Source organism: Camelus ferus, chromosome 17 (genome assembly GCF_009834535.1).
Source record: "Camelus ferus isolate YT-003-E chromosome 17, BCGSAC_Cfer_1.0, whole genome shotgun sequence".
Taxonomy (NCBI): domain Eukaryota; kingdom Metazoa; phylum Chordata; class Mammalia; order Artiodactyla; family Camelidae; genus Camelus; species Camelus ferus.
This window is the reverse complement of record NC_045712.1, coordinates 48,605,768-48,618,014: the sequence shown is the minus strand read 5'-3', so window position 1 is coordinate 48,618,014 and position 12,247 is coordinate 48,605,768. Positions and strand designations below refer to the sequence as shown.

At 42.9% G+C, this 12,247-nt stretch overlaps 1 protein-coding gene across 1 annotated transcript in view; it reads left to right on the top strand.

Moving 5' to 3' along the window:
- Nucleotides 1–10,835, top strand: part of ZCWPW2 (zinc finger CW-type and PWWP domain containing 2) — a 91,479-nt gene extending 80,644 nt beyond the window's left edge. Inside the window, 5 exon segments of the mRNA XM_032459405.1 lie at nt 289–347; nt 1,251–1,318; nt 7,003–7,100; nt 10,213–10,248; nt 10,250–10,835. Coding sequence (XP_032315296.1) covers nt 289–347; nt 1,251–1,318; nt 7,003–7,100; nt 10,213–10,248; nt 10,250–10,375 — 387 coding nt within the window. The 3' untranslated portion in view covers nt 10,376–10,835.
- Nucleotides 10,836–12,247: the final 1,412 nt, after the last annotated feature.

Below are 12,247 nucleotides of genomic sequence, written 5' to 3'. Positions count from 1 at the left end.
TAAAGTTGTTTTACTTAGTATTTTCATGTGGTTTTGAAGGTGAGGAAGGAAGAGTGGATACAGGGGGTAGGCACTCATTTTGGATCAGTCGACCATTCCTGGAGCTAAGCAAATCAGCGCAATTGCAGTGATTATGAAGTAGTGAATTAGAGTTACAGGTGTTGTTTGGGGCTGTGGGCCAGAGTTTTTCTTCTGGGCCAAATTACTTGGACCATATCGAATCCATTATTATACTGAGCTCATCGTATCCCACATAAACTAACTCATCTTTTTCTTTTTATTTTACAGATGCAAGTTTCCAAAAATAAGACTGAAAAGAAAAAGCCCAAATTTAGAAAAAGGAAAAGGTCTGATTTTTTTTTTAAATTAAACACTATGTATAAAATTGAAATATATATGTTGGGTTTAATTTTTATGATATTTCCCCCTGGTTCTTAACTCTGTTTCTCTAGGGAAATGTGTTCTAAATTTTCTAAAAGAACAAAATGATAAGTAGTGATCTGGGAGAGCAGCCAGATGACAAGCAGGTTTTTCGTTTAAAACTAGATAATGCAAACCAGAAACAAGCCTTTATAACAATCCACTGATGACAAGTTTTCATGTTTATCATTGAACCAGCCATAGAGTTGTTTTTTTTTTTTTAATGAACGGTCATCAGTGCTGTGTTACACCACAGTAACCCCATCAGATAGGTAGGAGGTGTCTCGTAATTAACTCCATTTAAAAGAAGAAGAACTCGTGGCTTAGAGAAGTTAAGTGGCTTTCTCAAGCTCTTACGTTTAGAGAAAACGCATTTGAACAAACGTTCTCTGACTCTAAGTCATCAACAGAGTGTAGTGGAAGAAACGTGGGTTTTGCAGTCAGACAGAATTTAGTTCTGTCATGTTCAACCATTTTCCTACATTATCAGATTTCTCAATTTCTCAGAGCTTCAGTTTCTTTATACAATAAGAGTAACAGTCACTTAGTAGGTTTCTGGAGGAAGAATTACATGAAAAAGGCTGTGTAAGGTGCTGAGCAGATTGTTAGGCCTTTTCCCCTGGTGAGAGCTCAATATTATTATTGAATCAATATTTTTCCCCTTTGGTTTTTTCACTGCCTCACATACTGTGTAAAACCACCAAGCCAAAGTACCTCAAGATAAGAAATAGATGTTTATAATTTACAGTTAGCAATGAATATGCGTGACTAGTCATTTAAATATACACAATTGATCTTTTGGAACTAAATCTGTCCAATTCTTTTTCTAGGCTAGCTGTTTTAGAATCCTCTTTCGAAAATGTTTGTTCAGATGATGCGTTATCAAAGGAAAATCTGGGTATGTGAAAGCTGGCCCGCTCTTAGTTCTTTTACCTCTGTTTAATTCCACCAAATGTAGTTGTCGTCCTTTGAAGGAAAAAAAATGTACGTGTAGGAGAAACATTAGTGAGACATTTTTAGGACGGATTTACATACTAAGGCTTTTCAATGTCTTTCGGTTTCTATTCCCTCGAATGAATGAAATTTTCTCTGGCTTTGTCATGTATTTAATTTTTTTTTTTTTTAATAAAGCACCAGCATTTGTTGGGGAGGCACCAGCATCAGTGCACGTCAATCCAGACTTCTCTGTCCAGGGTACCAGGGTCTGGGGGCTGCCCCAGGGACAGAAGGAAGAAAATCACCTGCCGGGGCTTCTGGCTGAATTGATTGCCCACCGTGGGCGTCAGACCACAGTGGGGAGAAAGCAGGGAGGAAGCCTTTGCTTTCAGAAGTGCTTTCCACTTTCTGCATTTCCCTTCGTCCTGAAAAGCCGGCACCTGCTTGCTTGCAAGGTGGAGCTTTGGCAGCCCTGCAAAGACGTTTCAAAGTTGATTAAACCCAGAGAAGTGATCTGAGCCAAACTCTCTCCCCATGGAGCCCCCCTACCACATCCTACACACTCATTTCAACTGGCTAAACAAGCCATTCGTAAAGTCTCAGCACAAGAAAGGATCAGGCCAACGAAGGGCAGAGTAGTTATTTTATAAAAGAAATTTCTTCTGTTCCTCTCCTAAAGCACAACAGAATTCCATTGCTCCTGTCTCTTCTTCAACTTAATTCTGCTGCCGCCTTCCAGCTAATAAGGTTCCTTTTTGTTTCCCCCTTGGCTGTTTTTTCCCTTTGCCTCAAGTGATCAGTCCAGATATTCCTATGGAAACGCAAACATCATTCTATCCCTAAACCGAGCTCCCACTGGGAGACTCTAACCCCACAGCTGGGCCCTTCTCCCCTTCAGCTGGCACAGGACCCCACAGAGGAAACCCACTGCCGCCGGGAGTCCAGGGCCGGCAGTGACACTTTCGTGTCACTGTGTGACCGCATCTCGGCGGTTCCCTACGTAACAGGAAGCCCTTTCAGTAGTCTCACGCTCTGTGTGGCTCTGAAAGCCTCAAGGGCTCATTGTGAGAGGAGTTAGCCTGATCTGGATTTTACTCTTCCAGTCCCATGCGAACTATGGAGCAGAAACATCCAGTCTTCTCTGTTCTTTGTAAGAGCCGCTTCCTGACTGACTTCCTGAAAGAGGGGTTCTTTCCCAGTAATTTAGCCCTCTTCAGACTTTTTACCTCCTACCCATTTTCCTGTGGATCTCTTGGTCCAAGCCTCTGATATGTCTCGTTTCTTCTTAGCCTAATTAGGGCCAGTCCTATTTCCTATACCGTTTTATTCTTGAGACTCCGTCCCACTTTTTGGACCCTCTTTCCTCACACCCCCAGGTCTTGAAGGCCCCATCAGTCTGCTGCCCCAGCCCTGATGCGCCTGTACGGGTTTTATGCTCCACGATCACTTCTCTCCCCTTTGGTTAGAGATCCGGGGGGAGTTAATTAAGTGCAGCTACTTCACCTCTCCAAGGATCAGTTTCTTCGTCTGCCGTAAAGAAAGGCAGAGGAAGCCCTCTTATCCAACAAAGAGAGCACTGTCTCTGGAAAATAATAGAAAAAGTGGAGAAGTCATTAAATAATGTAAACGCTATGTTCATGGCTCTATAAAGATTTAATCTAAGAAATAATTATTTGTGGAGCATGTCTGGGTTGTTTGGAAAATCACTGCCAGGAATATCTTGTATTATATTTGTGTCATCCCTGTAACTAATTTTTTTTTCCAGTGTTCAGGGACAAAAAAATTCACCTATGATGATGAAATAATAATACAATAATAGCGATGATAATCAACACCTGTAACGGTTACTGTGTGTCCTCACTCTTCTAAACATTTCATGTTTACTGATTGATTTAACCCTCACAAGATCTCTCTGAGACAGGTAAGATAGGAATTCTGACACCGCCTGTTCTATCAGTGGAGAAACTGAAGCACTTAGGTTATATGACTTTTCTAAGGTCCCATAGCTTCTTAAAATTCCTCAAAGCTCACAGTTGCTTCCTTGCTTGGAGCACCAGAAGCTTAAAGCTAAATGTATGGTTATCCTGTACCGCAGTGGTAGTTGGTCTAAGCATCTTTTAAACATCATTATCGCCCTTTGTATCCCCCTTAATCAATCGATTTTGATTCCTTTTGTTTTTAGTCTTCGAGTTTTTGTCATCTGTTTCGTTGTATCACTGTTTTCTGTTGGTCATCACCTCATTTCTTTTGGGGGAGTAGACAGTCTGTCAAAGTTTTAATAAAGAAAAGATTGACGGATTACCCTGGATTAACTAATAATCTATTACTATTCATTAATAAGTTAGCCCAGGGTGTGATCATCAGCCACCTGAGGCCGGTAGGCGCGGCAGAGAATGGTTAGCACAGGAAAGGTCTGGACCGTAGGCTGAGCCTGGCCAGGGCAGGAAGGCCTGGAGGCCTGGGGCTGGGCGGTGATGGGGAGAAAGGTACTGTCTTGCTCTTCAAGACAAACCTTGCCCCTGCCTGCTCTTGGTTGGGAGTTACCTTCAACCTGCAGGCTGAAGGTGCGGGGTGGTGGCCGGCACGCCCCTTTCCAAACAGCACGGTGCCTCCTGTTTCTGCTGGTGTCTCAGGACGGTGACTTTTTCACTCCACGTCAGCCTGGATTTCACTCATCTCTGCATCTGAATCTTGAACTCTCAGAGGAGGGAGGGTTTGTCGTTTATTGAAAACCAAACCAAACCAATGCTTTTGCCTCCTCTTCACCCCCCTTCTCTGTAAGAATGGCTTCAAAATTTCAACATTGAAATGGCCCTGAAAATGTATTTAAGATGATGTTTTCAGTGCCGGGCGAGAAGTAACCCAACCAGTGGCCCCTTTGTATGAGGGAGGAAACAGCTTCTTTAAACACTGAATAGAGAAATAGAGATTAACCCAAACTTCATAAATATAAATCTGAAGGCTTTTAAAATAGTGACCAATTTATTGAGACAAACAATAAGTTATTTCTTGTCAGGAACGGAAAAACAACACTGATTTATTTTACAAAAATTCATTTTTAAAAGCCAAATACAGACTTCGGTATGGGATCCTTTTTTTTCCTCCTTTTTTTTTTTTTTTGAACTTTTCTGTGATAGAACAGCTATCATGCACCACTTGACTCTCAACAACAAATTGAAGCAAGTCAGGAAAAGCACAGGATAATCAGGGTTGATAGATGAAGATTGGCCAGGCAGTAAGCACAGGCGTTCATCCTGTCTCCATCCTCGGAGGACCTCATTGACCAATTTTGCTAACCCAGTTTGTAGATTACAGTAACCGCTATTTCCGAGAATTATTTTTGGACTCCATCAGTTCGCAGAATAGAAATACCTGTTGAGAATAGCAAGCCTCCTGTTGCTGTGGAAGGAGAATTTGACATCAGTCAAGTTGGTGTCATGAACCCCTGTTGATTTATGAAGTCATCCATTACTTTGTCTACCCTCGGATCAAAAGGCAGCGGAGATATTTTTCCAGATCACTTGAAAACAGAGAGCCCACAAAAGCATTCAGCAGTGACCTGCGTTATCATAAATTGGTTGTATTTTAGTCGAGCCTTAGAAATATAAAGATGTTTGTGTGCCATTTTTCCTTTACAGCACAGCTCAAAATTCATCGTCTCAACAGTGCATTAAGTGTCAGCGTCAATTTCCATAGACTCAGAATGAGAAGCAGGAATGAGTGGGACTGGGGAATCGGGGTGAAGAGAACCACACGTAGGTGTCGTGAGGTAACAGGTCCCTAAGCAAGAAGTCCGTCCTGAAGAGAGGTTAATCTCATTAGCAAAACTGCTGCAATAAAAACGTGTGTTCCTGTCGAAAAGCCTTGTTCAGTAGATGGGGTCGCACTGGAGTTTCCTCATAGACTGTCCAGGTGATTCTGACACCTCTCAAACTTTGAGTACCGTGTTCTCCAGTGTAACAGTGTATAGGCTGTGTTCTTAGGCTTAGCGATTCCCACAGAACACAGATCCGCGTGGAGACAGCTAACATGTGAGCTACAGTTTCTGTCGGTTTGTTTTGTTTTCAAACATAGAAGCTGATCCCAAGGTGCGGAGTGGCTTATCAGGAAGCTGCTTTCAAACCGTTCTGGAAGTTTTCCATAGAGAAAGCCTGAGGTGGGCTGGGTAGGGATGACGCCAGGAAACTCGCTGGTCTGTGACTCCTGCCAAGTCCCCGGCCTTAGAAGGCACTCAGTAAATATGTGTGGATTGCATAAAAGGAGATGGTGATAAAATATGGATTCTTTTGAACTGGAACTTTTCACATTAATAATCTCTGTTTTTTACCTTAAAACGTGCTTGGTTTACAGGATACCTGTGAGTGTAAACACAACACACACACACAAATGGATGTGTATATCACATGCACAATTAAATTAAAATTAATGTTATTGCTGGGAACATCTTACTTCCATATCCATTGATAATATTTTACCACTGAAGGGTGCGTCCAGCTTGGGTCCCCTGAAATTTCAGCTGCTCTGCCTAGTGGGATTTTTGGTGACCTGCCAGTGAACAGTGGATAAAAGGATTTGTGTGTCAGATGGGAACAACCGGAGTGGAAGGTGATGGGGTGTGTGCGCGTGGCCTTGCCTCTTGCTGTCTTGGAAGACTTGTCAGGTGCTCCATCTGTCTGCGGTGTCGGGGCAGGCCACGCTGGCCTCCTTCCCCTGGTCTTCGCTTCCGCAAGACTCTGTCTGAAATGAAGATGTTCGCTTTATTTAAATCGGGAATTAAATCGGGAATCAGTTGCAAATTGTTAATCAGTAATCGCCTCTGTAGAGTTACACTGGACGTTTATAGGCGTTAATTTGGTAGGGAATACTGTTTTATCTCAGCACGTTCAGTGAAGTACCAGATTTTTTGCCTACTCACATATTTATGTCACTATAGCAAAAAAAAAACCCACAACTTTTACGTGTGGGGTTTTTTTTTTTTTAAATCAGATCAGATCTTTAAGATGCACTGATATTTTGATTAGGAATAGCCTAGCCTGTGTGTAGCCTAGCCACGTAATTACAAGGCCTCCCCTTTTAAATAGCAGTTTGAACAGTTTATTGCAGGGACTGGCAAATTGTGGCCCCGAGTCCACCAGTGGCTGCCAGTTCTTGTAAATAAAGTTTTTTTGGAACACAGCCACTCTCATCTGGTTTATACAGATGCGTATGGTTTGCACTGTAGCAGGAGAATTGAGGTGTGACAGAGACCATCCAGCCCACAAAGCTTGAAATATCTACTCTCTGGCCCTTCACAGAAAAGAGTTGCTGACCTCTGGTCTGTAAAACAATTTCATTTGGTGCCCTTGGCTCCTGATTAAAAAAATACCAACTTCTGGTGAGCTTTTGATACTTCAGGGCTACTTTGTGGTCCTCACATAGCAAGAACGTCACCTACAGTTTTCAGGGGGTACTTGTAAAAAGATTGACCTGGAAACCCGTAATGATTTTGCATCAAGCCAAGTCCAGACATGAAAATTAGACGAAATATTTATTTTCTATCTCCTAACATGTAGAGAGCGTCCTCCTTGGGGGTGGTTGAGATTATGAACGGGATGGCGTTAATTAAGATGTAGCATTTTGACTGTCTAATTACTGATGTCTCTTTAGTTGTCTCTGAGACCGAGATTTTACTGAAAGAGCTGGAGCAAATGCTCCGGCAAGCCCTGGAGCCCACGGCAGTGCCTGAGGGGGCCGAAGAGGAGCAGGTGGGAGACGGAGGCAGCAGGAAAGGTAGGCTTCGTGCTTATTATCAGGCCGAACGGCAGCTTCAGGTTCCATAAGTGGCAGAAGTTGCTCCTGGATGTTCATTTTAATTGTATGGGAATTTTTTTTTTTTCAGTTCTGAAATGTGAGCCCTTGATTATCACGGGCTAGATAATAAACTAAGCAGCCTGTTGAGAAATCAGAATACATGGTTCATGAACGTCTTTGAAAAGAAAAATGTGTTTGAGGAGAGGGAGGGGCTCGTGGTTTGAGGGGCTCCAGTCTTGACGGTCAGGACGAGAGCAGTCTGGAAAATCTGCCCTGTCTGGTTCCTGCACAGGGACAACCCCCACGGGGGCAAACCTCCTTAATAACACCCTGGAGGCGGAGGTTCTCACCTGGATATATTTCACCAGCCTTAACTAGATTGTCTTCTTTTTGGTGGGGGAGCAACTATGTTGAGCTGAGAAAGGCCGTGTGTGTTTACAGCATCCAGTACTTCCATGTGACAACAGAAATTTGAAGTTGGTTGACAAATCACTCAGCCCATCAGCTCCGTGTCTCTGCAGATAAAATCAGGGGCCAAGCCCGGGTCATTAACACACAGCAGCAGTGTGGCAGGTGTGAGAAAAGCAAGTCACAAGGCAGACGCTCCCCAGGGGTGGTACAGCTGTTCCCTAAATAGTGGGGAAGACGAGTGGCCGTGAGGAGCTGTGGGTCCTCAGGGCTTCGTTCATTCTCTCGCTCACTCGCTCAGATACACAGCGAGCCCGGAACCCGGTGCCTGTGCCCCCGTCCCGGTCCTGCCACCAAGGACTGGTGTGTTTTGGCAGAGTTGCTTACCACTTGCCTCAGAGGATTGTTTGAGGGTTAAATGGGGCAAACCAGGAAAAGCGCTTCGCACAGTAATTGGCACCCCAAAATTGGCTACTGTTACAGATGAGCGTTGGCTCTGGCAGCCACTGGAGAGAGGAAGGGCTAAGGGTTCCTCGCTGCATCTCTTTCCCCACATTCTCATTGTGAGGACCCACCCGCCCCAAGTCTGTTCTGAGATGCAGAAAACAGTGGATTCATAGAAGGACAAGATCGTTTCCCCACCTTGGCTGAGTTCATTCAGACCTTTAGCAAGAATAAAGGTGACTCTTAAACACCTCCTTTATTGAGTTAGAAGTCAAGAAAATATACAGAATTTACAGCTGAGATCGAAGTGTCAAGAGAAAATAAAAATAACATTAAAAACACTCACCGAGTTGAAAGACAGAATCATCCTCTTGATCAGTGATACGAGCTTGTCCCTGATTGGCCATGGACTGTGGACACCGTTTTCCCAGTTAGAGTTCCCTTTCGTAAAAAGCTTGTTCTCTCTCCATAGATCTTACCTTTTGTAGAATAAGATCTATAGATTGGTGACGTATATATTGTATATGTATAATTCATTTACAAATTATTCTTTTCTAGCAAATGTGTGTTTGTTTGAGCACCATATGGCTTTATACAATGTTTTTTCCAGTCTTTGCAGTTCGTCTTTTCAAAAACACAGCCAGGTTGATTTTTATAGAAATGGCCTGGAGTTTTTACAGCCACAGAATTGGCTTCTATTTTGCCATTATAACTGGTAACCTGATAGAACAGAAAATTACTTCGGATTTTTATTTCTAAAGGTCAAATACCTAGTTTTAATACGTCGCCAGGCAGGAGCAGGCTTTTTGTTTTAGAGGCCTGTAATATTTTAGGTTTTCAGAAGGCATTGAGGAATTACACAAAATTAACCACTTTAGCTTGCTGGCAGGCAGGTGCGTGCCGCCTGCTGACTGGCTCGTGGGCTGTTCTCCACCAAGTTCAGTGAGCGTGGTGCTCATGCAGGTTCGGTTACTCGGGGCCTTATTCGCTTTGAAATGAGGAGAATAGCAGCGAAACCAGCTGTCAAAGCCGGAGCCATTTCCAGTTTAAAAATAAAGAATGATCCCCTAAGGGATTTATTTTTTTTTTTCCTTTTTTTTCTAAGTTGGTAGGAAATATTAATGCGGCTTCCAAAGGTAATCCCACCTCAGACAGAAGATGCGTTTTGTTTTTAGGAGAAAGTGGCCCTTCCACTTCAGGTAAAGCTGACACACCAAGAAGAGCCACCTGGTAATTTTTAAGTTCTGAGCATGTTTGTTCTCTGGGCAGAGACTGTTTGAGCTCTTTTCAGAGTTGTGAATTCGATGGTGTTTGCATCATTCATTTCCTGTATGAGGTTTCAAGTTGATTACACTCAAGCTCTGAGACCAGTGAACAGGGAGGAGCAACGGGGAAGAAGGCAGACACACATGGATCATCAACATTCATTTCAGTTTGTCACTGAAATACTTTAGATTATTTTCCTCAGTAGAGTCACCTTTTTAATTATGTTCTTAGCTAATATTACTGCTCATTGACATGCCCTGACTTGGGAAAAAAAATGGGAGGGAATTAATTTCAGATCATTATAAAATCCACCTGAATAATTCACAGATTAGGTCACCCATATACAAATAAGACAGAATTTACTGAATAATTATTTGTATTACAAGGTACATCTTTGATACATGAACGCACTTGTATAAGCTACATACATTTTTTTCCTTATGTTCTACTTTTAATGAACCTTGAAGTTATAAATCTCATAAATGAGTGTGTTGTGTTCTTTTACCCGTGTCCTTTCCCACTAAGCTGGCGTACACACTCTCCCTAGTTGTCAGGAATACAGATGCTTACAAGGTGATCTCAGAAAATGTGCCTGAAACAACTCTAACTTGTATCCCCTCCTCATAAGAATCACTTTTAAATAAACAAATAGAGAAAACTCCCAGAATTTTAATTCTAATGACCACATTTTTCCAAAGCATAAAATCAAACTAAAAACATGTAATGTTGGGGAATCTATTCACTTAGACGTGACTCAGTAAGTGACTTTCACATGAACACACTTACTGTACAACCTGGGATCCCTGTTTGACCAGTGTGACGGACACCGTGTGCCTGCTGTGGATGCGGGAGTTACGGACTACTTTGCGTTTTACTTGTGAAATAATTAAGCCTGGTCTTCAAGCAGATTTGATTTAGTCCTAATGAATTGTATGGTTATTTTTACAGTCTTGTAAATGCGGCCCTGAAGCTCCTGTGGCCAGCTCGCCTGAAGGACCACTGTGAAGAGGACTACCTCGTGATTGATGGGCTAAAGCTGAAAGCTGGAGAATGCATTGAAAGTATAACTAACAAGTTTAAAGAAATAGATGCTTTGATGTCCGAATTATAGCGCATTATAGATACTTTCAAAAGTTTATTAGAAAGCCATTCCCATCTTTATATTCTCCCAAAGTCAAAACTTAAAAAATGTTTAGTGAAATAGGTACCCATTATCCCAAAGTTGGTAATTTCTAATAACTTTCTACTTAATATTTTGAGAATATCCATTGTTCTGAGTCAATCAAATGGTATTTGTGTTTTAAATTTAGAATTTAAGAAACTCTGTTATTGTATTTGTAGTTTTTTCTTGTTTGCCTTAATTTAAAATGATTTATGAAACCTACTACACAAATATATTCTTTACAATGATTATTTAGACCCTTTATTCAAATGTGGCTAACTGTTAAAATGACTGCTAATGCTATTATAATGCTTACAGATAATTCAAATCTAATATCCTTAGAGAATGTGTATTTGTAGTAGAATTAAGTTACTGCAAAAATAAAAGGAAATAATTTTTTAAATGGTTATATAATAGCATCGGGGATTTCCTTAAAAACAAAAATGTCAGTTGCCTTATTCTGTTGGAAACAATTGTTTCAGCCACAGTTCCCAAACTGCCTGATGAGCAGAGTCTGTGGAGGGTCTTTGGAAGATCAGAATCCTGGACTCTTCCCCACTGAATCAGAATCTCTGGAGGTGAAGGTGGGAAAATGTAATTTAAAATAGAGAGAGACAGTTACACAATCTTCACTATAGAAAAATCTGAACAGTAAAGTAAAAAAAAGTACATGGTGCCGTACCACTCCCTCATCTCCCCTGAAGGTTGGGGGTTCCCAGTAACGGCCCCAGTGCGTGTGCACGTCAGCACGTGTGTTTGCACACCCATCTCACGTTCTAGCTCCAGCTCTGTCTGCACCTGTCGCCCTCCTGGGGGGGGAGAGGTGGGGGAAGGGCATTCCCTGCACAGAAAAACAAAAAACAAAGCTTGAGTAGAGATGAGAAAGCAAGAAAGCCTCCAGGACTGGGTGTTGGTTGAAGGAGCCGGAGTGACGGTGGGAAGGGAGCCTCAGTGGGTAAGGAGACCGGTGGGACAGGCTGGGGGGCCACGGGAACGTCCCCTTCACATCTGAGGATGCTCACCCGGCAGCAGTGTGTGGAGAGTGGGTGACGGGGAGGGTCCCCAGGGTCAAGGCGCCAGCTGGGGGACGCCTTCGGTAATTCAGTTGTGAGATCCAGAGAGCCTGAGTGATGCTGGGGCCGCAATGGAGAGAAGCAGGTAGGTTCAGGCTCCATCAACACGAGTGGATTATTAGGACTTGGAGATCAGGTGTGGGTTGGGACAGGTGGGGAGTCCAAGACGCCCCTAGGTTCCTGGTGTTACCAGCGTTGTTCACTGACGTGGGCACACGTGCAGATTAGAAACATAAGCCAAGTTTGGGCCAAACGGTGTGAGTTCAGGGAAGAGTCTAAACGAGTCATGCTTTGACCAAGTCTGCATATCAGCACCAGTCCAAGAACCAGAGCGACTGGGGTCAGTCTCTCAACACATATTTAAATTCTAAGCGCTGGAAACAGTGAAGGCTGACTTCCTCTTTTTCTCCCAGCTGAATTTACTCCAGAGCATTTTAGGAGAACTGTTCCACTTCTCCTTGGCAGCATGATTCTATATTCACAGCCTCCCCAACAGCTCAAGAAGTAATCCCATTCTGTGTTACTTCTTTGAGCCAACTATAAAAATGACTCCAATCGTATCTGAAAGCGTTTCATCCACCATTCAGGTGTTTGATACAGACTCTGATCTGGTGGATCACTTAAATCACTCACAGCTAGTTCCTCTTGGTCAAACAGCTGGTGCTCATCAAAGTCAGATTCCATAGGTGAGAGGCTGAACTTGCCAGACCGAATCCGCCTCTGCAGCGTCTGCAGTGTCCACTGAGGT